The following is a 25,226-nucleotide window of genomic DNA, read 5'->3' on the forward strand; positions in this document are numbered from 1 at the left end:
CTGGAATTTTCCCTCACCTTTTACATTTATTTTTTTAATTAATTAATTTTTCTTATTTTTTAGGTGAGGCAACCCTTGGTTGACCTTACAGATTACAAGGACCTTGTCAGCCTACAATCCTGTATTATTTATTTTTTACACCTACAGCACTTGGTCTTCCTAGGTGGTCTCCCATCCAAGTACTAACCAGGTCCTGCTTAGCTTCTGAGATCAGATGGGTTCCAGGTTGTTCAGAGTGACATGGCCATAGACTTTCCCCACTTTTAGACCAGCTGCCTCACCATCTTCAGTAGCATCTTTAACTGGTTTTTCCATCTCCAGCTTTTTAGGGTAAACTTCATACTGGCTAACATACCATTAAGATTCTTTATGAGATGACTCTTGTTTATTTTTCTCATCCTCCTCATTTCCTCTGCTTTATCTTACATTGTTAGTTCCAGCCATGCAGAAATATTCTGTTTTAAGAATATTTCTTTGGTCATGCTTTCTTTGTTCCTGCTAGGTCCCTGCTTGGGAACTTCCTCCTACTGCCGTTAACCAGCTCCATCTGTTAAGCCTTAAGATCTTAGTTTAGGACTACTTTTCTTGAGAAGCATTTTCTGATTCTTCAGTCTTAGATTAGGTGTTTTTTCCTTGTCATCCCTAATATTCTGTTAGTTCCATAGAACAATTCGGGAATTTGGGCATATGAGTGAACGAACACAAGTTGAAGTAATTACAAATATGGTTTCTTGTTACTGGGGATTCAGTACTCTAGTTATTCAGCACTCTAAATAGTTTTTTCCAAGGCCTCCAAGTTGTTCTTCCTTTCACATCTTCAGTCTCTTCTTCTAGACATTAGTAGTTCTTGACAGTCTAACCTGTTTCATCTTAATTCTATTTAATATTAATAATCAGTATTAATTTTTGCCTTCAGATGCCTTTCAGTTAAGTTGAGGAGACACAGATATGTATCTCTGCAGACAAAGGCCATGAGTTTCTGTTTAACATGGTTTCATCTCTGAAGGGGTAAGATTGTCTGGATCCATAGGTCCAGTTTGATCAAAGCAGTTAACCTGGCTTACTGTGTGTACGCCGCTTCACCCCTTATTGAGAGTCTATATAAATTACACTATGCATGACCTAGGTACTGGTCTGATTCAGGTTCTCTAACCTGAGAGCCCATTTCTATTAGTATTTCCTAGACTCTTTTTTATCTGCCTGTGTTCTTACTATTTCTTTATGTTTGCCTTCTGCAGATATTTCCCCCTAGTCTTTATTTCTGAGTGCAAATCTTACCTAGAATTTGTTTAGCTTTTGATAACTCTGTTATGCTATGCCTTGGTTGTCACCCAACCTGGTGGCCTCACTTACTGGTCCTTTCTTCATAGAGAGTTAAATTAACTAGAAAGTAAAGACAAGTACTGTCTTAACCTTGGGAAGATAGTTTTACTGTCCTTTTCTTTTTAAAACTCCATATTTACATTTTAATACCCTTGTGTTGGGTTATTCTTCAGACTATAGTCACTTTACTGGAATTATTTAGGAAATGTTTTCATAACAGCCTCACAATATGATATTATGTAAATTTTTCCTTTATAAAGATGATAGATCAGGTTCTGGGGCGGGGATATCACCATTTCATTCTAATGGTGATTAGTAGACCAGTGATGCTGATTCTGTTGGAGAGGAAATATAAAGTGGTGGCTTTGGTATGATAGAGTAGTCATGTTATTTATGTCATTGGGGGAATTCTCTATTTTTAAAAAAATACAACAGAACTTTTTAAAGACAATAGCCAAAGGTATGAAATGTATGATATATAATACAGTATATGTTATTAAAAAAATACAAAAGCATAATTTTTTAAAATGCTATGAATATAATTGAGATTTGGAATTGTGTCTGAGTCTCATCAGTCTTCGTAAAAGTAATTTTCTTTTTTGGAATGTACAGTATTGCTACAAAGAGAAGGTAGAAGTTTTTTTTTTGTTTTTTGTTTTTTTTTCCGAGAAAATCAGTTTTACTTAAAGTTGAGTAAAAACCCTTTGATAGATTGAGGATAGATAGAGTGAAAAACACATCCTACGTTTTTGCTCAGTTTTTTGGAGGTAAGAAGAAAATAATTACTTGTGGACTTCTTTTGCAGTTGGGAAACCTTAGATTCAGCATGCAGATGAGCTATAGAGCTCAATTTCTGTCCCCTTGCCTTATAACTCTCGACTAATTGAAATCCTTAAAATTACTGTAAGCTTTCAGTGATGTATTTGAACACAATTTTGACTACCATACTCCATGTTCTCTCCTTTGTTCCTGGTGAGACCCAAACAATGATTGCTTCAGGCCCATCTGTCTTCGGTCTAGAGTTCTTGCATTCAAAGCACATGCATACACTGGTTGACCACTTTCCTTCCCCTTTATCTCTGACATGGTTACTACCCCTTTCACCACCCTAGTTAGCTCAGCAATGACAGAATACAAAATAAGAATAAGGAAACGCAAGACCTTCTGGCCTGCATAATGCTGCTTCTGACGCAGAATGTTACAAACCCGGCATTGTGAAATAGCTCTCCAGCCCATGCTATAAGTAAAATCTAAGAAACTTGTGAAAGTCCTGACTACCACAGAAATGACAATTTTGGTCAGAAAGTGGGTTCCTGAAACAAGTAGAAGGATAGTAGCACGAGAACTGGATAGGAGGTGCCTGTGACGCTGCAGTTGGCTGAGTTCTGAGACTGATGAGAAAATGTTTTGGAGGAATTCTCATGATTGAGGTTTTACTTTGCCTGTCGAGGATCATTTTTTCCATAGCATGGGTGGTGGCCGGTAGGCACTTGGATGGATGTCCAGTTTTCGCCCTAAGTACTTCATTTTAAACTGGTACCATTGCGCACATGATGGGAGCCCCTCCTTGGAGGTGGTGTTAAGTGCATTCTGTTTTGTGATAGGCACCGATTCTTGTCTGTGTTTTCAGTGAAGTGAGAGCAGAGCCAGTGATAGAACAGTTTTTATACATTAAACAGTAATTACATCCAATGGTTCATCTGCTTACATAACTCAAAGTTTAGAATCCATTAAAAAATGAGTCATTTATTTTTAGTGGAATACATACAGCATTTACAGAAATATAGACATATATATTAAAATATGTACAGCTTAATAATTATAAAGCAAATACCTGTAACTGTCATTCAGGCCAAGAAATAAAAATTGGCAGGCCACCAGAGCCCTTCCTCCTATTCCCTTTCTGATCACAGTGCCATTTTGCTTGCCCTCCTGCCCCCGAACCAGGTAACTTCTCTGTTTTTGAACTTTATATGAACAAAATCTCTATACGTTTTTTCCTTTTTTTCACTCAACATTGTGTTGTGAAGTACATCCGTGTTACTTGAGATTGCGATTTGTTCATTTGTGTTGCTGTATGGTACTCCATCGTATAGATATACCATGATTTATCTTTCCAGACAGTCCACATTTACCCTTAGTAAGTCAAGATGTTCTCATAGAGTGTTTGCAGAGTTTAACGGTTTAGCCCAATGCTGAGGGGAGGGAGCTATTTTTCGGAGATATCCTCCTGCCCCAACCCAGGAAAGTTTGAGTCCTAGAGAGGAGTATAAAGTTTCTGTACTCTAAAAATTAGTTTGATGATTTCCCACCTTCAGTAATAGCTAGATAGCTAGGCACTTCTGTCATTTTTTTTTTTTTTAATTTAAAACTATAATTGCGAGTTAGTAAATTAACCTTTCTTTTGTTGTTTTGACTTGGGAGCCTTGGGTGAAGTTTCCTTTATTGTCCCATACATTGGGATTTTAGATATGAATACTTATCTCTTTATAGAGTTCATTTGCATTCTCAACATTTATAGAAATGGATGTTTGTTTTAAAATAGTGTGTGGTTATTTAAGACTTAAGTCTAAAAGAGCCTGTCAGTTGGAAACTATAGAGTTTATAGTGAACTATATATATTCTCTATGCCCTGGTGTCTTAGGGTTTTAATGTAGCTGTGTAATCCTCTTTCAGAGAAGAATAGTCATGAATCTGAAAAATCCCATATATGCTCTTTTTCTGATCTAATATTCTTTATTGGTTATATTATCAGTGTTATCAGTGCCATGATCAATGTATGTAGGTTATGATCTAAGTGCTAATATTTGCCCAAATGTGAACTATCTGTGACACATTTCATTTCCTCAATAGAAATATTTCAGGTTTGGTGAGAACTTAGATGTAAACAGTTCAGATAGATTTGCCCTACTAACTAGAGAGCCTTTCTTATTTATCTGTTAAAATATGTATTATGATATTTCACACACTCTTTAGATCTCTTCACTGATTTGCATCTTCATTTTATGGTTAAGATAAAAGAAGAATTTGCATCTCAGCCCAGAGTTCAGCGTTTTGTATCTCAATTTAGTTATTCTTTTCTTCCAGGATATATTCCCAGAGTGCCTTGATTTCCCTCCTTCAAATACTTGTCTGTACCCACACCAGAGTATCCCTTTGAATACTTCAGAGGGTTGATGACCTCAGTCTTCACTATTATATAGTTTGTACTTTTCTCTGTGTCTAACAACTAACTTTTGTCTATTGCCCTCTCCATTCCATGCTTGAGAGTTCCTCCAGCCATTTTCAGCCTGTCTAGAGAATGATTTCTTTTGATTAGTTAAATTTTGAATTTTCTTTCATATTATTGCATGCCTCCCGCTTTTGTAACTAGATGATGGTAAGGTAAAGTCAATCAGTACACTTTCTTTACCCTAGATTCTTACTCTCATCAGTAAATCACAGGTCTCCTCTAACCTGAAGTAATAGATAACTGGCTAGAAGAAGTGAGTTGTTCATTACTCAGTGTGGACAAGGCCTTACCTGAATTAATAAGCATGTTGTACATGTCAGCTCAAAAGAACAAGATCCAAACTGATGTTCGAATCATAAGTAGAGATACCCAAGTCTGCTAAATTTACAAGAGTGTTCATTACCCTAAATTCCTAATTTAAATACTTTGTATTGAGTTAGGAGTTCTGGATTTTAGCTCTTACTATACTCTCAGCCTCAGTGTCCTTATTTATAAAACAAGATGGTTGAATTAGAAGATATCTAGGGTCACTTATGTTAAATTTATCGTTATAACCATAGTCTTTTTCTGAATTGCCACTTTAGGAGCAAAAATGCCCCCTTCAAATGAAAAGAGGCAAAGCAAAACAAAACAAAAAACCAGTTTTCTTTCATGTCCAGATCATTAATTCAAAAAGTTAATCAGAATCCTATTTTTGAAGCTAAAATAAAACTAGTTTGCATGCAGCTTTGCCAGCTAGCACATAATACAAGGTGACAGTATCTCCTTTGATACTTTTGTAGTGGTTGCTTAAATTACTGAAATCTCAGAAGTGTGCATGTGATGGCCTAAATGTAGTTCATTTTAGGCATCACCTGTTGTAGAGATAACTTTGGGTAGAGCTGTGCCATAGCTTATATTAACTCCACCTCTGTAAATTAAAATAACATACCCAGCAAGACATCATTTTATTCATTTGTAGTGTTTTATCCTATACTCTCTTAAAATATATGATACTTAGAATAGTGACAAAAAATGTTCAGAAAATTTTGATAAATTATTAAATTCCTTAAGTGTACATAGACATTTTTTTAAGTGGTATCTTATTAAATTTTATAAAATATTTTTATGAATTTTAATATGTTGGTGCAGTTATACTACTTAGGACTTTTTTTTTATTTTACCATATTATTTATTTCTCAAAGAATTTCCACTACATTATTTCATTTATAAGTAGAGCATCTATGAGTGATGCTGTCTTGCTAATTATGATTAATTAGAGAAGTTTTTCCCACCTCGCTTTGTCTTGCTTTCAAACAGATCTCTTACCTGCCATCAGCATGATAATAAAAATATTTGAATTTCATCACTATTTATGAAGCCATTCTTTTGGGTACATAATTATCTCGTGAGAAATTTTTCCAAAGTGAGCACAGATACATTGTACTCCTAACTTTTGTGTAAACCAGTTTAGTTCATTTTATTCGGCTTTTGTTTTTAAGAAAACACACATGAGGGTGGAGCAGTACTCCAGGTCAGGAAGCATTATCGGTTTCCACTGATGTTTTATGTGTATTGTTTTTATATGTGACTCTAAAAGCTCAAACTCAGTGTGATGCTATAAAGACATGGAAAATGATTCTTTCTTAGGGTTGGAGGAAGTGATGACTAGTGTTTTTTTACTGGTAGTATCTGATAATCCCCCCTCCCTTTAGCTATTCTAAGCATGTTTAGTTGTCAGGCGTTGTCGGACTAAATTGCTAAAAATAACAAATAAGGGGGAGGCTGTTCTAAGGCCAGCTCTTGCCACTGTCTGTAATCTGTTTAATTTAGTTCTAGGGAGAAAGGGCAAAAGGAACATGGTGCCATTTTCATTGAATGTGTTTTTTGTTTAAAGTGCTGACAAGAACATTGTTTGAGCTCTCTCTTTCCCCAAACCCCATAGGGCTCACGTACCCACATCCACATACACTGTAGAGCCAGAGGTGGGGTTCAGGGCGCATGCTCTCACCAGTGGTTCTGCTAGAGATTAACCAGTGATTGTGGTCTTTTGCTCACCTTTTTATGTGGCTTTTGACAAGCGGAAATGTGTACTTAGCCTATGAGAGAGAGTGAGAGGAAGAGTGGTGGTTAGAAATGGGGGAGTTAGTGTGAGACTAAAGAAATCTTTCTCTTTAGTCCTCTCCCTAACGCAAGTGTTCAGAGAGTCAGGTTGTTTGATAAAATTAACCATACATGCGACTCTACTATACCTGCATGTAATTTTAGCTCGCATTGCCAGCATAACGCTCTATTCGGACTTGGTTCTTGACCTCTCTGTGCCTTTACTTCTTCCTAATAATAGAAATAACTTTCTGTAAAGTAGAGATAGGAATCTGGTACTTGTTTGTAAAGCTGTGGAAGATCACTGGAGGAGCGATTTAAATGCCTTTCCTATCACCTACCAGTGGTGGAGTGCATGAAAACTAGGGACATATTTTCTATTGTATTTCTGGTGATTTTTATGTTCTGAAGTTGCTTACTGATTTTTTGTATCTGACGTCCTATCCAAAATCCTTTCTTTTGTGCATTTTTTTAAAAAAGTCTAAACCTGACTACTTTAGCTCCAAAAGAAAAAAACGGATTGCTTTTATTAGAGATTATTGGGGGTGGAATGTCTTGGGGAAGCCTATGTTAATGGCGATCCTGGTATTTACCTAAAGCTTTGCAATCTGAGCACGTGGACACTGCGGGCTTTGAGAATGTTTACTTTTAGACATTTCTTAAGTTTCCAACATGCCTTACTTTCAAGAAATAATCATTCTAACTGAACTAAAGGGTCTCAGATATATTATTTAGAACACAGTGTTCAAGACGATCTATGCCCTATTGATGAGAGTCTTATGAGTCATGTGAAATAACATATATATAGCAGCTCTTTAAATCTTCACAAGGTAGATATATCATTTGTGGTCAAGTTTAATCATCTCTAGAAATTTGTAAAGAAAACATCAGTTTCCATTCAGAGCCTGTAGTGTCTTTGGAGTTCAAATTCAAAGTCTTCATTAATGCAGACTCTGCTTCTCTCTTTAGAGAAGGCATGAAAGGGAAACCGAGGGTAGGTGGTCGGTGTCCTAAAGCATAAGAGGTAGAGGGAATTTCTGGTACTACAGTTGAGGCCTTAAACTGGATTGAGTTTGAACTGAATTGTAGAATATTGATTGCCTAAATTTTTAAGTTTCGATGCTTTAATATCAGAGGCTGAACTTTTTTACTTACAACTGATTTTTCTTTCCTTTGGGAGGACGAAACAGTTTCAAGATTCATGACAAGGATTAGGCCAATAATAATTGTTAGGCCAGAAGCAGTGTATGCATATTTTAAAAAGCATTATTGTTTGTTGGTGTCTTGATTATACAGATTACTTTGGGTTACGTCTAACCATGAAGGCTTTTTGTTCTTTCAATCTTATACTTTAAAAAACCTACAGTCTATTGTACTTAGTCTGTGCCATGCACTATTATAAGCAATGAAGACAAAATTAGCAAAGGCCCTGATGGCCTGGAGCTTATTTTCTGGAGAATGGGATAAGAGACAGATAATAAATAAAAAATACAATTGATGCATGCTATAAAGAAAAACAACACAGGGTAAGGAGACAGAGAATAATGAGAGTGTATAAGGTCTTTTATATAGTGTCGACAGGGAAGGTTTCTCTGATAAGGTGATATTTGAGCAGAGGCCTAAAAGAAGTGCAGGAGCAAGCTATGTATATGTCGGTGAGAAGAAGGTTCCAAGCAGAGGGAACTTCAAATATAAAACCCAGAGATGAGAGCATAATTGTGAGTTGGGAGAACAGCAAGAAGGCCAATTCAGCCGGAGTTGAGTAAGCAAGGGAGAGAATAGTAGGAGATGAAATCAGAGATATCAGGGAATAGATTATATCGGGCCTTGTAGGCCATATTAAGGATTTTAGATTATGCTCTAAAATTGGGAATATGGGGAGGGTTTTGCACAGAGGAATGATGTGATCTGATTTACATTTTAAAAGGACTAGTCTCGTTGCTGCGTTGAGAATAGTTTATAGGGGGCAAGGGTGGAAGCAAGAAGACCTGTTAGGAGGCTGCTGCGTTATCCAGGTGAGAAATTGATGGTGACCAAGGTGGTGACAGTGGAGGTGGTCGGACTCCGCATATATTTTAAGGTAGAGCCAAGACAATTGGGTGTCGTGATGAAAGAGAGGACTCAAAATTTTGGACCTGTACTTAAGGAATCATACCTCCTTCATTCTTCTGTTAGGGATATCTAGAGTGAGTTCTTGGGTAAGGAAGCATTTCACCTGGGACTTCAAGGTCAATTAGAATTTTGCTGGATAGGCGTGGGACAGAGGAGAGAGCATTTCAAATCAAAATAGCGTGGACAAAAAGGCTGGAAGAGGTGGAATGGAGTGAGAAATTAGGCTGGAAAAGTCTAAGGGAAAGGAGTTGAGGCTAAAATGAATGAAATCAGCATTGTTTCTACTCACTTTGTGTAAGTACTATTTGTTCTGGGCAAGGAGTTATTCCCAGGCCAATGCTATCCATCAGTGTGGTTTCCACACAGCATTCCATGTTTACTGGGCTCCATAGAGCTTCTAGATTTTTCTGGAAACAGATATGCAATTATTTCTTGCCTAAGTATGGAACCAATGGTAAGTCAGGCAGATTAATATGTACATTTTTATATATGTTACCTTTATTACTGTTTATGTCAAAGGATGTGGCTTAGGTGTGCAGAGTTAGGCATACAAATCAGATGAATTTACCCAGCAAATCTCTGGAAGTGTGAGACAACACAGGTCTCTCTACAGAAACAGGTAGAGCCTCTCTGTCGAACTCACGAGGAAAACGTTGGCCTTCTGTAAGCAGGCAGATTCTGGTAGAGCGGAAGAAGCTGAGCCAATCAGGAAGGCCACTAGTCTTTCTGAGAGTCAGTTGATGAGGCCAGGACTATAGCTCTTAAAACTCAGGTGGATAAGCATTTCTCCCTTACTAAAAGCGCCTACATACATACCTTGTAACATAATATGTGTAAATCACTTGATACTGTACCTGGCACACAGGAAATACTTGGTAAGTGCGAGGTTTTGTTATTGGCTTACGGTGGATCCTTAGTACCTATTTACCAATTGAGCATACTGCCACTAAATGCTTGTAAGATAGTTTTTTATTATTTTTTTTAATTTGGAAAAAACTGAAGATACACAAATGTACAAAGCTTATTTAACAAACACCTGTGTACTCACCATGCAGATAATAAATGTTAGCACTTTATAATATTTATTCTTGTTGTTGTTTTTTTTTTTACAAAAATAAAATAGTACTAATGAAATTAAAATCTCCTTTGTAACATCCCTCCCAAACCCACCTCAGTCTCATTCCTGTTCACCAGAAGCAACTACTAACAGGTATTTTGGTGTATAGCTTTCCGGTCTGTGTTTCATAGTATCTAACATTCAACAAATGACATCATATTGTTCATGTCTTTCAGTAACTTGCTTCTCTCTCTTTTTTTTTTTTTTAACTCTACCCACACTAATAAATACATATAGTTCACTCATTTAATTACTGTAAGGTATTCTGTAAGAACATATAACTTTCTAGACTTTATTCAAAGGACCCATTTTTGATAGCTTCAGTATATGCCATGTAATTGTGACCAAAGGGCCCAACGATTCCTATGTGTAGCATAAATGTACCTATTGGTAGGGCTAGTCGATGGGCCCAAGGGTGCAATTGCAGGCAGGTTAGTGGTAGTCGTTGCTCTTGTTTCCTAAGAGTTGTGGATTCTGTGGTGAAGCTATCTTATAAACTTGGTGGCTTCTCCCCATGTTTTAGAAACAAATCACGTGTACTTCACAAAATCAGAATCATAATCAGGGAAGAAGAGGGAGACCGGAGTGGGAACCCAGGATTCCAGCTTTCAACCACTATGTCATTCACTTGTACTCTGAAAGAAACGGGGATTCCTAGGCCACAGTTGGATACTCACAGTAAGGGGTCTTCTAATATTAATGGTCTTTTTCTTTTAAAATAATAAGCTCCCTAAACACCAACTCTTTGAGTAAAGAGATTATAAGTGGCTTCTAAGTGGCCTAGCATCTGGAGATTGAAGACAGGGCAAAATGAAAACCACGCCTTGAATCATGTTTGCAAAGAGAAGTGCGCCAAGTGCTCTTTTATTACTCGAGTATCATTATAAACTTAATTGGTGTTATGTCAGCTACTTAGATCAGGGCCAACAGCACATTAAACTCCATTCTGTTTGTACTAGTTCCATGGTAACTTGGGTGGATGTGGAGTTGGGACAAGTGGCAGCTGTGACGTCTGGTCTATAGAGTGATTCCATCATGATATGAGCCCTGCATCACCGAGGATGGAGAAATGCCACTGGGTGATGTGACTTGACCTCTCAGTGCCCCTTCAGACACTCAGAGTGATGTGAGCAAAGCCCCTGGGTTGCTTGTCTGACCTGGAGGTTTAGTTTACAATTGGAGAACAGAGATTTCTTGGTGATACTGACAGGTATAACTATGATTTTTCCTTTTCTCTTTCTTAATGAAAAGAAAGTGAGGCTTTTTAAAGCTTTCTAAATAGCCTTTTGATATTGGAGTGTAGCTGTCATTCTCAAGTTCTATCCTCTGCTGCCCTGTATGAATCGGCACAGGAGGTGCCGATGAGTCATGCATCTGTGCCTGTGGTGGCTTTGAGCTCTTGCTTGTTTTCACTGTCTCCAGGTCCTTTTATGGGTTTCCGGTTGCCATATCTCTATTTTTTTAGTTGTGTAAATATGTTACTCGATTGGAAAGTAGTACTGTGATCGCATAGAAATTTCCTTACCCTTGTTTGTCCATTGGCTCTCCCAAAGTACCTCATTAACTCATTAATCTGAATGTTTAGTGCTTCTGCTGATAACATTAAAGTTAATTTTCAGAAATTAATGTGTCATTTTATTTTACTCTGGCCATTTTGCGTGTGGTTTAGTCTTAACGTGTTTGGGTGGAGTAAAGACTTATTTTTTGTGAAAGTAATTCATTAGGAACTTGCCTTGCCATGGCTGTTTTTAAAGTACAGGGATTTCGTGTCCTGTCTTTTCTCCTTGTGATCCAGCATTTGGAGAAGACTAGTAATTCTTTATTTTTAATTGAGGTAAGATTCAATTAAATCAGCAACCATCGTCACTGTCTTTGATCGTAGAATGTTTTTATCGCTCCCCAAAGAAACCCCTTACCCATGAAGCAGTCATTGCTCATTGCCCTTTACCCCCAGCACCTGGCAACCGTTAATCTGTTTTATATCTCTGTAGATTTGCTTATTCTGACTGTTTATAAATATGGATCATGCAGTTTGTGGCTTTTTGTGTCTGGCTTCTTTCGCTTAGCTTAATGTTTTCATCTATGTCATACTAGAGCATGTATCAGTATTTCATTCTTTTTTATAGTGGAATAATATTCCATTGTATGGATATACCACATTTTGTTTTTCTACTCATCAGCCAATGGACATTTGGGTTGTTTCTCCTTTTTGGCTCTTATAATTCTGCTGTGAACATTCACACATTTTTGTTTGAACACTTGTTTTCATTTCTCTTGGATATATATCTGGGAGTAGAATTGCTGGGTCTTATGGTAATTTTATCTTTAAACTTCTTGAGTAACTGTCAAACTGTTCTCCACAGCAGCTGCATCATTTTTACATTCCCACCAGCAATATACTAGGCTTCTAATTTATATACATCTTCACTAACACTTATTTCCCGTTTTTGATTATAGCCATCATAGTGGGTGTAAAGTAGTATCTCATTGTGGTTTTTATTTGCATTTCCCTAACGACTACTGAGGTTGAACATCTCCTCATATGCTATTGGCCATTAATGTATTTTATTTGGAGAAGTGTCTATTCAAATCCTACGCTCATTTTTAAATTGGGTTGTTTATCTTTTTGTTGTTTAGTTGTAAGAAAACAGAAATTCTTGACCTGCTTGGAGCAAAGTAGGATCAGACTGACTTCAAGCTGTTGGCTCACGTACCTGTGTGCTAGCCTTGCCCCACAGTTGAGTCAATTACACCTGTACTCCAAGAATGCAAGGTGTTGCCCTTACTTCCTCTCTCAGAAGGCACACCCTTTTTCACCTACCCCTTTACCATGCCTACAGGCCAAACTCCACAATAAACATTGTCGATTCAGTCCTCTTGCTCTTGTAAGACTAGGGCAAACTAAAGACAAACTGAAATAGTAAAACCTGTTTTATTTGCTTATTTGGAAGACTTGTAGAATAGTCCTTCCTGACTTGGCTTTCTGATCCTGGAGAAGCAAAATGTACTTTGGGAAACTTCTTGCTTTTGTAAACTTTGTTTTCACAAGATTTCTTTGTTATGTACTGCATACATTTGTAATATTTTACATATGATGAAACTTAGGAAAGTATTCTATCTGGGCTGTAATTTTTAGTATTTTTGGTTTGTTTTAGAAAGGAATCTGAGACCGCAGGGTTGTGATACTGGTAGTGGACTCTGCACATCCTTTTCCTGATCTCTTTTACTCAGTTCCTGAAACAGACAAATCCTTGTCAAGTTTAATATACCCTTAGTATGTGTATACTCCACACAATCCATAGCTGTGGCATTTTGTGGTCTCTGAAGTACGTCCTCTTTGCTCCTTTATTTCTTGAATGAAGCATTTCAGCCTTTTTAATTATTTTCTTGGGCATAATTATACTGACACTTCTACAACCCTTTCGTTGGACCTGCGCAAAGCCCAGTGTCTAATTGAGGATAGGAGGTAAAATTATTTGTCCTGATAGTGCAGTTTGTGTACTCTCGGGGCTCATCTGTGACAATTAATGTATCAGGTAACTTTTCTTCATGGAGTTTTAGGGTCAGGTCTCAAAGAGCCATAGACTTCCAAGTTGAACTGTATCCTCGCGGCCGCTTGACGTAGCACTCCTCTTTGCCCCCGACCATTTCTGCCGTGTTGTCGTCACTGTTCCTGTGTGAACACAGCTCATGATTTCTGATGACCTCATTCTTTTTCCTGAACTACTCTTTTCTTGGTTCCTATGACACATTTTCACTCCTTTTTAGTGTCATTTGCTGGTTCTTCTTCTTCTTTCAGTCTTACTAAATGTTGATTTTCTGCTTTGCTAAGTAAATTCTCTTATGCCGTGTTCTCTCTCTAGGAATTTCAGTCTTCTCATGGCTTGAAGATAGCTTCATGTACTACCTGTTTGCACAATTCTATAACTAGCACAGACTTCTATGAACTTCAGACCCAATCTAGTTTTCTTCTCACATTTCACTTGGATGTCTTACAGGCACTTTAAACTCAAAATGTCTATAAAATGAAACTCATAATGTTCTCTTCCATACCTGATCCTCTTGGGAGTTATTCTTGACCTCACCCCCTATCCCCAATTTCTAATATCTAATGAAGGTTATGGTGAAGGACTTGGTGAAGTCCTCTTGTTGATTTTTCTTTTGAATATTTCTCATATCTGTTTGTTTTTCCCCATCTCTATTGCCACCACTAAGATACTGTTATCTCTTTCCAAGACTATTGCAGTGGCCTCCTAATGGGTTTCTCAGTATTAGCACTTCTATTCGCCAGTGCTTCCCAACCTTTTTTACATCACAGCACCCAGAAAATGGTGTTCGAATGATTCATTGGGGTAAATGGACAGAGGGTGCTCAAGGTTGGAGGGAACTGTTCAGGGGGGCTTTGGCTGCCCCGAACTCACTGAGCCACTCTAGGAACTGAGGGGATCAATATCTTGGGCACATCTGTTACCTAGTCATGACTCACTGGCCATTCTTTAGGAAGCTCCGCTCTTACTTATTCTCTGTTGTAGCCAGAGTGATAATTTGTTTTCAATGGAAATTTGATTTTTGTCACTCCTGCTTTAAACTTAGTGGTTTTCCATTATCTCCATGATAAATAGTAAATCATACCCTGCATGATCTAACTCAGCCTCACCAGCCTTATTCTTCATATTCATTCATCCTCATATATCCATTCATTCCCCCACCACCGAGCCTCACTGGCTACCATTCAGTTCCCAGACATACTGTGCTTCTTTTGACCTTTGCACATGCTGCTCCATTGCCTGCAATTGCTCCTTCCTCCACTCTAACCTCTCCACTTATTTCTACTCATCCTTCAGATGTAGTTCAAAAGTGATTTCCTTGATTATACCAGGTGTTTCCTCCATTAGACACTCTGCTTTCCCCTCAGGTCCCTTATTACACTGGTAGCTAAATGGCTGTGTGCCTTGCAACAGTGTACTCTATATGAGTACGTGTGTGACTTGTTCACTGCTCTAATCGCACTGGTCATAGGGCCTAACATATATTGGGCGCTCAGTAAATGTTGGTCAGATGAATTATGTGTCAGTTCTTGGTGCAGAGGATGAAGCCTTAATCGTGTTCAACAAGATCCCTACTCGGAGCTTACATTCAGATACATACAATAAAGAAATAAGAAAATAGCATGTAGCAAAGGTGATGTTTCAGAGTTACTGGGGACCCCCTCTTAATCCAGTGAGCAGAGAAGTCTTCTCTTAAAAGGTGAAATTTCAGTTAAGATTTGAATGAAAAGAAGCAGCCAGACACTTGAAAGTAACTAGAGGAAGACCATTCCAGGTAGAGGGCACAGATGGTACAAATGTCTTAAGGTTGGCGTGGAGTTGTTTAGGCAGCAAAAGGGAGAAAGCGTGATAATAAGTTTGGAGTGGTTGGCAGGGCCCAGACCATGCCTGGCGTTATTGCCTCAGTTAAGGAATTTGGATTTTATTCTAAGTGTTATGGGAAGACATTAAAGAGTTTTGAGCAGATTTAATTATTACCTGATTTATCTGTTAAAAATTCATGACAAATGTCCAGGCCAGGATGATGAAGGCTTGGACTAGGATGGTAGCAGTGGAGCTGGATAGAAAGAAGAGTATGGTTTAGTGATATATTTGGAAGTAAGACTTGTCGCCAATGGATTGGCTGAGGGATATTTGGTTTGATTAATTCTGTATGTAGAACATATCATACCTTTTTGTTTAATTATACAGATTTGTTTAATCTACACACAGATTTGTTTAAACTGTATGCAGAACACATGCGAAACTGGGATAGACTCACAGGAAGATGGGTTAAAATCGATAGAGGAAATATCAATAACTTACGGTATGTAGATGATACTATATTACTAGCAGAGAGTAGCTGTGATTTGAAGTGACCACTGATGAAAGTGAAAGAAGAAAGTACCAAAGCAGGACTGCATTTGGATGTCAAGAAGACAGATATCATGACTACAAAAGAAATATACAACTTTAACATGGACAATGAAGATACAGTTGAAGATTTTACTAACCTTGGTTCAGTCATCAATTCAAATGGAGATTGCAGTTAAGAAGTCGAGAAAAGACAGACTCAGGCAGCCATGGAAGAATTAGGGAAGATCACCAAAAGCAAAGATGGCTAAGATCACACACACCCTTGTATTCCCAGTTACTGTGTATGGACGCGAAAGTTGGATAGTGAAGAAGGCTGATAGGAAAAAAAAATGGATTCATTTGAAATATAGTGTTGGAGGAGAGTTCTGCTGATACCGTGAACCACCTGAAAGATTAACAGGTGGGTCCCAGAGCAAATTAAGCCTAACACATCACTGGAGGCAAAAATGACAAAATGGAAGTATTCTACTTTCGGCACATCTTGAGATGTTCCAGGGTTCGTTGGAAAACACAATAGCGATGAGAAAAATAGAAAGCAGCAGGAAAAGAGTAAGAGCTAATATGAGGTGGATTGACTCTGTAAAAGAAGCCTTAGGCATGAATCTGCAGGAGCTGAGAGGGCTGTTGTGGACAGGACACTGTGAACATCACTCATTCATAGGGATGCCGGGAGGTGGAGCTGACTCAACAGCCTGTAACATACATGGGGTTAGAAGAGAAGAAAAGAATTAGGAATGGCTTCTGTTTTTTGTTTTGTTTCTGTGGTTTTAAAATTGAGCAATTGGATGGGTGCCAATCACTGAGATGGAGAAGACTTGGGGGCGGGGTGCAGTGACTCTAAATCACTTGTGTTTGTTTTAGACATGTTAAGTGTGGTTTTGACATCCAAGAGGATACGTTTTGTAATCATTTGGATGAATGAATTGAGAATTAAGGGAGGTCAGGGTTGGAGATATAAATTTTGGAGTCATAATATTGTTTAAAGCTATGAGACTAGATGAGTGTTTCTAAGAGAAAGTGTAAGTGGAGTAAAGAGAAGTTCCAGAATAGCTTCTTGGAAAATGCCATGAAGTTGAGCAGAGGAGGAGTAGTAGGCAAAACAGAACTTAGAAGGAGTGTAGCCAGTGGTGTAGGAGGAAAAGCAGAGTGTGGTATCATGACCGCTAAAAGAAGAAAGTATTTTAAGAATTGTGTTGAATGTCATGATGAGTACGAATGGGTTAAGAAGAGAGTCGAGAAGTGACTACTGCTTTGATTAACAGTAGAGATCATTGATGATGTGGACACAGTCAGTTTAATAGAGTAGATGGACACACGATTGGAGAGGAGAGAGTATAGGAGATTTGAGAAGAGCAAGGTATGAAATAGTTATTTTGGAGAGCAGACAAGTGAACATATTAAGGAAGTTTAATAGAATTTCTGGACAGCGGCGAGTACCCTTTTCAGATTCATGGTCCTGAATTTAAAGTGAAACCATTCAGCACAGTTAAGTGTTTTTCTTCAGCAACATGCAGCTGTTCAGGTACAAGCATGGAGTAAATCAGTGGTTGGATTTAACTTGGGTTGGCGTTTAGTCAGGCAAGTACAACAGAGGGAGAGGGGTGAAGGAGAAAAGGGTGTTTACAAGGGGGATAAGTGTGAGTGATGGACTGTGGAAGCTAAGCTGGGTAGGGGGGAAGAGACCATGGAAGCATGATGGGTAATGAAAACCTTGTTAGTGAGCGATGAGATTAAAGAAGTGCTGAAGAGAGAGTTATCAGGTAGAACTGACCTGAAGAAATCACCAGTGGCAGTGCAATTGAAATTTCAGAGGTGGTGCAGTTACTGGTGTTAAGATCTCTAGGGCATGACCATTGCCGAGTCACGGAGGTGAGGTAAAATAAAAATGATGAGGGGAAAGGTCATGGGACTGACGGAGCATCTAGATTCTTGTTGAAGTCACCTTGAGTGGTCTGGCAGTGGTGGAGAGGAAGACAGTGAGCCACTGATGACGCAGAGGCAGTCCCCAAGAGCACTGGTTGATTGAAGCAGCAGGGAGTAGGGAAGAGGATGGTAAAGCATGGCGCCACAAATTTCAAGAACCAGGGTTTGGGGAGGAAAAAAGGAGAAATGGTTTGGCAGTTGGCTGAATGAATGAATGGAAGGATGGATGGATGGAAATTTATGCCTTTATTAGGTAGCTTTCATTGAAAATTAAAATTCTCCGAAATCTCTAACTGTTGGACTCAGTTCTAACTTGTAAGAGTCCCTCTTTTTTAAGAACGGAGGTTGGAGGTTGGCAGGCTATAGCCGGGGGTCCAGATTTGGCTGGCTGCTTGTTTTCGTGTTATTAGAACAGAGCCATCTCCACGCACTTGCACTGCACCCATTTGTTTACATGTGGTCTGTGTCTGCTTCTGCCCTACAGTGGCAGAGTTGAGTAGTTGTGACAGAGACAAACCTCCCAAAGCCTAAGTTATTCACTATCTGGTCCTTTATAGAAAAAGTTTATTGACTCCCACTTTTAACAGTGCTTCTCAAACTTTAGTGTATCTCAGAGTCACCTGGAGGGCTGGGGAAGCAGGTTGCTGGGCTCTACTGCTTGAATTTCTGATTCAGTGAGTCTGGGCTGGGGCCCAAGGGTGCACATTTCTAACAGGTTCCCAGGTGTTGCTGACGCTGCAAAAAATTTCCAAGGACCTCACTTTTAAGAGCCATATCTTTAGATATTTAAGATAGTGGTCAGGTTCCTTCTCCTTTTAATCTCTGAGCCACATGTCCCTACTTATTTCAGCTGCTTATCCCTTGACATGATTTACTGGCTTGTTTGATCCCTTTTAAGCCTGGTGCCCACAATGTAATGATGCTGTGGTTGAAGCCTGATCAGTGCTGTATGCATCAAACACTTGCCCCTTCTGGCTCTACGCTTATTTATGAGCTTTCTTTCTGCTTTCTTTCCCAGGTTGCCTGATGGACTGGGCTGTCTCTGGGACTTAAATGAAGCTGATATGTTAGGGAGAGCAACAGTAGATAGGGAGACTAAGGGGCCAAACACTGTCGTTTGTAGGAAATAAGAATCCCCCACACTCACCCCCCTCCCCACCCCGTGTGTCTCTGCTTTAAGGTGCTTAAGTAGTATAAGTGGTTTCTCGGGCACGTTGAGCATCAGATCACAGGTTGAGTTTGGGAGTCTGACCCCATATAGTAGCTGTGTCATAGTCTCTTAGCAAGTAAAAGAACACCTTGGAGAAAAACAAGGTTAGACAGCTGCACCAAGTCTTTTATCCCTGACTTTCAGCAGAGGAAGCTCAGAAAGAGGTTTTGAAAGCCGTTTCTAAAAGACACAGAAACAGTAACCCCTTCTTAGATTTCTGTCTACTCTCCTACTTCATGTCTAAAATTGCTTTCTCTCTTTTTTTTTCGAGCTTCTCTGCCAGCCACATATAGTTCAGAAGTTAACCTGGAGGCTAGTTGTGTCCTTAATGGTGAAGTGAATGTACCTGGATGAGTTCATAGGTGGACGTGTGTCCTTGGATCAGTTAGTTGTCTCTTATCTTTAAACTCCCGGTCAGGTTGGTCCGCCTGCCCTGCCTCCGGGGCTTCTCGCCCGTTCCGGTCATCACAGCGCTTGCCCTTCCAAGCTCCGCACTGCTCCTGCTTGCTGCTGCCCTGCCCACCTCTGTCTCATTCCCTTTCTGATTTCTCTGACTGTGCCCACTATTTGACTTGCTTTTTCCCCTCTTCCTTCTCTTGTTTTCCAGTCTTCTTCACATTTTACCCCTTGACTGCCAAGACTTGCCTCCTCAGCCCTCAGTGAATTCTTGGCCTCTTGCTAAATTTCCCTGTGGTGGGTAGCTGGCACCCTCTGGCCATTTCACAGTACTGCAGACTGGGAGAATACTGGAATCAGTGAGGCCCTTGGGTTTTTAATTTGGAAGTCATGGGAGAGACAGTGAGAAAGTAGCCTTTGCCTCAGGTAGTGGTCTGCAGAAGCTTGGGATTCAGCACAGGAAGAAATGTGTGGCCAGCGTAGGTCAAACCCAGTGTCAGAAACATGGGACTCCGAGCAGAGGGTCTCTGAGTACAGATCTCACAGAACATCAGGAACCCAGAGAACCAAGACTGTTGCGTCTGCTGCCCCTGTAGACAGTATTAGAGGCAGGGGACAAGCCAGAAGGCCTGCTTTTATCTTCTCTGAGCTCCATTTTACCTGTCTTTTTATTTTGTCTTTAAGAGTTCATCTGAAAAAAGAGTTCTGTTACTAAAGGTAATGGGGGAGTGGGGACACTGGTATTGTCCAGATCCTCATTTTACAATTGGAGAAATAGAGGGCGAGAGGGGAAAATGCTTTTCTGTACCCCACGAGATGGCAAACAGGAAAAATGCTAATTCAGAGAAAGAGAACAAAGTTCCTAAGAAAAAAGTTTGTAGAGATAGGGTCACAAGACGAATTACCTCAGGAGTCTATTTGAGAGATTATGTCATGTCAGAAAAGTTCTAGGGCTTGAGCCTCTTTCCTCCGTGAGAGGATAAGAATGAAACACCAGCCCCTCAGTCTGACTCTCAGAAAGAAGAACCTCAGGCCGATGAGCAATAAGTCCAGCAATGTCATTTCCCTGACCATGCTGAGCCCCACAGGAAATCTCAGGATTTCACATCAGGACAAGGCCCCACAAGAATGTCGCTGCACCCAGAACGCTGTGGTTTCATGCCACTAGAGAATTTCCTAGGAAAAGGGTTCTGAGGGAGATTGCCTCAGCAAGACAGAACAATGCTGCAGTGAGGCCAGCAAATGCCTGCTTGGGACTCCTGGTGGAAGGTTTGGGTTTAAAATGCCTCCCGGAGTTTATTCTGCATAGCCCCCATGTAGTTCACAGCAGCCCTGACGCTGAGCAGTTTCTCAAGGATTTCCGACTCCAGGATGTGGGAAATTGGGATGGTTTGTTCTATAGTTTTACAAATTGGCCTGATAAGGCATAAAGGCTTGACCCTTAGGGCCTGTTCTGTTTGTGGGAGCAAGGCTTTGATGTCCCTATCCGGTTCAGTGAGGATTGAGTTTTAAACCTATGTTTTAAACCTCCCAGGGGCAGAGGTTAGAGGGCAGTGACAAAAGCTGCAAAACACCTTGAAGGAGAATGGTCACTTTCTGCCTTTGCTTCCTTATTCATTGAAGTCGGGCGGGAGAACTATGAAGGAGCAGTGTGTACAAGTAAATCAGCAAGGCATCATTTCCCATAACAAATGCACTCTTATTCAATGAGTATTGAGTTCCTCTGTTAGGGAACAGAACAAAGTCCTGCCCTCATGGACCTTTTCTTTTTGTAAGGGAGGACAGATAGACCAGTACTGCTTCCACTGGTGATAGGTGCTGTGCAGGAAAATCAGGATGAGGAGAATAGGGAGCTGCATATAATCAAGAAGGCCTTTTCCATAAGGTGACTGTTGAGAAAGGCCCAAAGCGAGAGAGCAGGTAATGTGGATATCTGGGGAAGAGAGTTCCTATACAGAGAGAGCCAAAGGGCAAAGGCCTGGCAAGAGGAACAGCTTGGAGAGCAAGACGAGGTGGCTTTTTGAAAAGGCTTTACCTTTGACTTTGAGATGAGAAGCCATTGGAGGGTTTTAAGTGTTAAAAGATGGCACTGGGCATTCTGTGGAGAAGAAACTGAAGATGACCAGGGAAGAAGGAAGGAGATCACTTATGAGACTATTCATTAAGGTCAGATTCTGGATACATTCTTAGACAGTGCTAATAGAATGTGTTGGTTGGTTGGATGTCAGATGTGAAAGGAGAGTTAAGGATGACACCAAAGTTTTTGTGCTGAGCAGTTACCAGAATGGAGTTGTCATTTATAGAAATGGGGAAGACTAGGGTCCACAGAATTTCTGGTTTGACTAAGTAATTTTAGGAAGAAGCTGTGGAGAGCCAAGGTAGAAAAAATTTGACTTAATCATTGGTTCCTTAATTTTCTCTGTCCTCCCTGAAAGTCTAATTTTTATTTGGATCAATTTTACCAGTTTTGGGGAGAGAATTATGATCCCATCATCATACTGACTTCTAGCAGTTCTTACCCAGACCTCGACAGTTCAGTGTGCTCAGAAGCTGTGTGTCAGAAGAGCCTTGGGGTAGATTCTGTCTCTGGGATATCCCTCATTTCAGGTGTCCTGTGGCTGCATAACTAGTTACCACAAAGTAGGTGTTTTAAGACAACAGAAATCAATTCTCTCAGTTTTGGAGAGCAGAAGTCTAAAATCAAAGTGTCACAGGGTCCTGCTCCCCTAAAGGGTCTAGGGAAGACCCTTCCTTTCCTTTTTTGAGCCTCTGGTGGTTGCTGACCATCCTTGCCTTATAGATGTCTCCATTGATGCATGGCATTCTCCTGTGTGTCCCTTTGTCTTCATGTGGCCTTCTTATAAGGACACTAATAATTAGATTTAGGGCCCAGGCTAATCCAGTATGACCTCATCTTAACTTGGCTACATCTGCAAAGACCGTATTTCCTGTTTAGGTCACATTCACTCGTACCAGGGGTTAGGACTTCAAGATATCTTTTTATGAGACATAATTCTGCCTACAGCAGATGCTTTGGTACGGGTTTGATTATGAGGGTCTTTTGGGCTTAGATGTGTTGGAGGATGAAACAGGACCTTTTGAAATGGTTAGAAAACAAGCCCCTCTGTGCTAGGGATGCCCCATCTGTTGGACCTCATCTTAACTTGGCTACATCTGCAAAGTTTTTTTAAATGCCCAGCAAGTTTATTTAAACTAACTAAAGTTTTAAATATAGACAAGTTCATTTTGCATTATTTTTTGAAACTTGAAAACTTTAGGATATGCAGTGGTAAGATCATGAAAAAATCATATAACTGGAAGTGGAAGGTAGAAGGAAGAGACAGTATAGAATGAAGAATTTTAAAGAGAATTACTTTGATTTTGATCTTAATTTGATACTGAATTTTATTTGAATTGATACTGAGTTTGGTAGTCCAAAGGCCTGGGCAGGTAGGTAGAAAAGCTCTTGCTGGCGTTCTAAGTTTGTGGTTTTGCCTGCTGGGGTCATATGTTGGCAGAATGCAACATTCCTGGGTCCCTGAGCCCTGGCTGGCACTGCAGCAGCACAGCCCCGCTTGGTACAGCCCCGCTTGCTGCGCTAGCCTTTTCCTTAGGTTCCCATGCGGCCGGATGCTTCATGGTACTTGCCATCTAGCTGCTGCTCCCCTCCTGTGCAGCATCCAGCACATGTACATTCTTCAGTGGTGTGTCAGGAGTAACTAGTATTCCCCTTTCTAATTCACACAGTGCAGTCTAAGGGTTGTTTATCAAAGGAAGTTTAAGTTCCCACTGTATCAGAATGCTAGGACTCCCTGCATGATTAAACAAAATTCTTTAGCAACAGTATACATTTGTGGCCATCGAATTGTGAAAACTGTTTTTTATGGTGCTCTTGTTTTATAAGGAGTTGTGTGCAAGTTGAACAGATGGGAGATGGGCTCTTTCTAGCCTTCAGGAAATTTGAAGTTAAGAGAAGGTAAACAGGAATCAAGAGTTTCATACAAGAACCGATAACGATTTGTGGGTGCCACAGCATTTAGCACCTAAAGGAAAAAGTCTCTAAATGTATCATTTAATAAGTATCTATACAGACAGTGAAAGAAGTTAGAGGCAGAGACGTGGAGAGGTTTAGTGGTGCAGGTCTTGAGCAGTAGGGGCATTCATTTTGATTTTCCTGTCTCAGTGGTTGGGGATCAATCAGTTCCCGGGCAAGGCCTGTCAGGCCAGGCTGCTCACCTCTCCTCTGCCCCAGCTTTCCCTGGCTTCCCCGGGTTTTCTGGGAACTTTGGTGGTCAGAGTGAAGCCGCAGCTGCTTGGGTGAAGGGGCAGGGGTGAGAGGAGGGCGCTGGCTGCGTCTGGGCTGCCCGAGCCAGGGCCCTCTGCTACTGGCTCCAGTGTGGCTCCGTCACACGCACCCCTGGGGGGGTTATTTTGAGTATTCCTCAAAAAGGGAGTCTTCATTTCATGTCTGTTAAGTGGGAATGCAGCCACAACTATGTCCTCAGGGCAGGGACCAGTGGTGAAGCCACCATACTTTTGGGGTGACCACAGGGCAAATAATGCACAGACATCATTTCCTTTGACTAATCTTTTGTAATCCTGGTCCAGATGCGGTTCCTGAAAGTAAAGTTCTTTGTCTAAGTTGAGATTTTTAATTAAGGACCCAGATGGGGTAGGAGGTAAACTTCCAAAAGGTCTGTTTTACTCAGTGTGTCACTGTCCTGGATTCCTGGCAGGCAGCAGTTTCATTAGAAAAGCAGATTTCATACTGACTCATCTGCCTTGGTGAGACGTGTGATAAACTCAGTACTCACGAACCCTGTCATCTCACTGGACATAGCAGAGGGTACACTGTCCATTCTGCAATAGTGGTGGCTAGAGGACCTGGCCCGTGCCATGGAAAACCTTGAGAGACAGTCAGCTATGGGGCCGGAGCTTTGTCCTGGAATTTCCTGGCCTTTGTCTGTCTGGTGTAACTTCATGTACCCGGCGCCTGTTTTCAGAGTCTGCTTCCTTCTAGGGGAAGGGTGCTCCTGCCTTCTAAAGCACTTCTGCTTCCTGTACCAAACAACCTCCTCCCCCTATGGGTCAGGGATCCGGGGAGAGCTCTGGGCAGGTGTGTGTACCTGGCTCCCAGACAACAATATGCTCCTGGAAGTCACTGGTCACAGAGGAAAAAGCCATGACTATTGGGTACAACAGCCACATCTGCCATCTGGCCCAGTCACCCTAAAGCCTTGTTTCTTTCCTATACTGCAGCAGAAAAAATCCTACCTGGAGCGCAGCGTGAAGGAAGCCGAGGACAACATCCGGGAGATGCTGATGGCACGAAGGGCACAGTAGGAGGCCTCTGGGGAAAGCTGTTCCTCCTGACACCTCCCGTTCCTGGCAAGGGCGAGGGGTCTGCAGGGAAATGGCCTCTGCTCTGCCTCGATGGACGTTTTATCCGGATGGTCCGGTAACCCTGCATATTCTACATCCTTCTGAGCCCCTTTCCGATCCCAGACCTGCATTTTGTATCCTGGCTCTGCCACCCCTGCCCAGGACACTCATCTCCCCTAGGGGTGGTGGGAGCCAGGACAGACAGGGGTGTTCCACCCGAGCCCCCTACTAGTCATGCTGGTCAGACCAATAAAGGGCACCTGTGCCACTCTGCTAAGTCCTGCTTTTCTTGAGCCGACGGATGAGAACAGAAGGCCAGAGAGGCAGGGACGGTCGCCATCCACCTCAGCAACTCCCTGTTCCCCTCGGGCTGCAGCCCTGCTCTTTCTACATGGAAGCCTTCCCTCTCTTTGTTCCCCTTTCTGTTCCTTCGAGTAAACCCCTCAAGCTTGGAAGCTCCTTGTAATGTGCAAATAAGGAAGGAGACCAGGGCGTAGCTGAATTTAAGTGAGCAAGACAGCAATTCCTCAGTGGCAGTCTGCCTAA

General features: G+C 40.7%; 1 protein-coding gene across 1 annotated transcript in view; it reads left to right on the forward strand.

The window, feature by feature from the left end:
• Positions 1-24,957, forward strand: part of PFDN1 (prefoldin subunit 1) — a 50,264-nt gene extending 25,307 nt beyond the window's left edge. The window contains exon 4 of the mRNA XM_016166337.2: positions 24,558-24,957. Coding sequence (XP_016021823.1) covers positions 24,558-24,641 — 84 coding nt within the window. The 3' untranslated portion in view covers positions 24,642-24,957. The remainder of the gene's footprint in view (positions 1-24,557) is intronic.
• Positions 24,958-25,226: the final 269 nt, after the last annotated feature.

The sequence above is a fragment of the Rousettus aegyptiacus genome, unplaced genomic scaffold, assembly GCF_014176215.1.
Source record: "Rousettus aegyptiacus isolate mRouAeg1 unplaced genomic scaffold, mRouAeg1.p scaffold_m13_p_7, whole genome shotgun sequence".
NCBI lineage: Eukaryota > Metazoa > Chordata > Mammalia > Chiroptera > Pteropodidae > Rousettus > Rousettus aegyptiacus.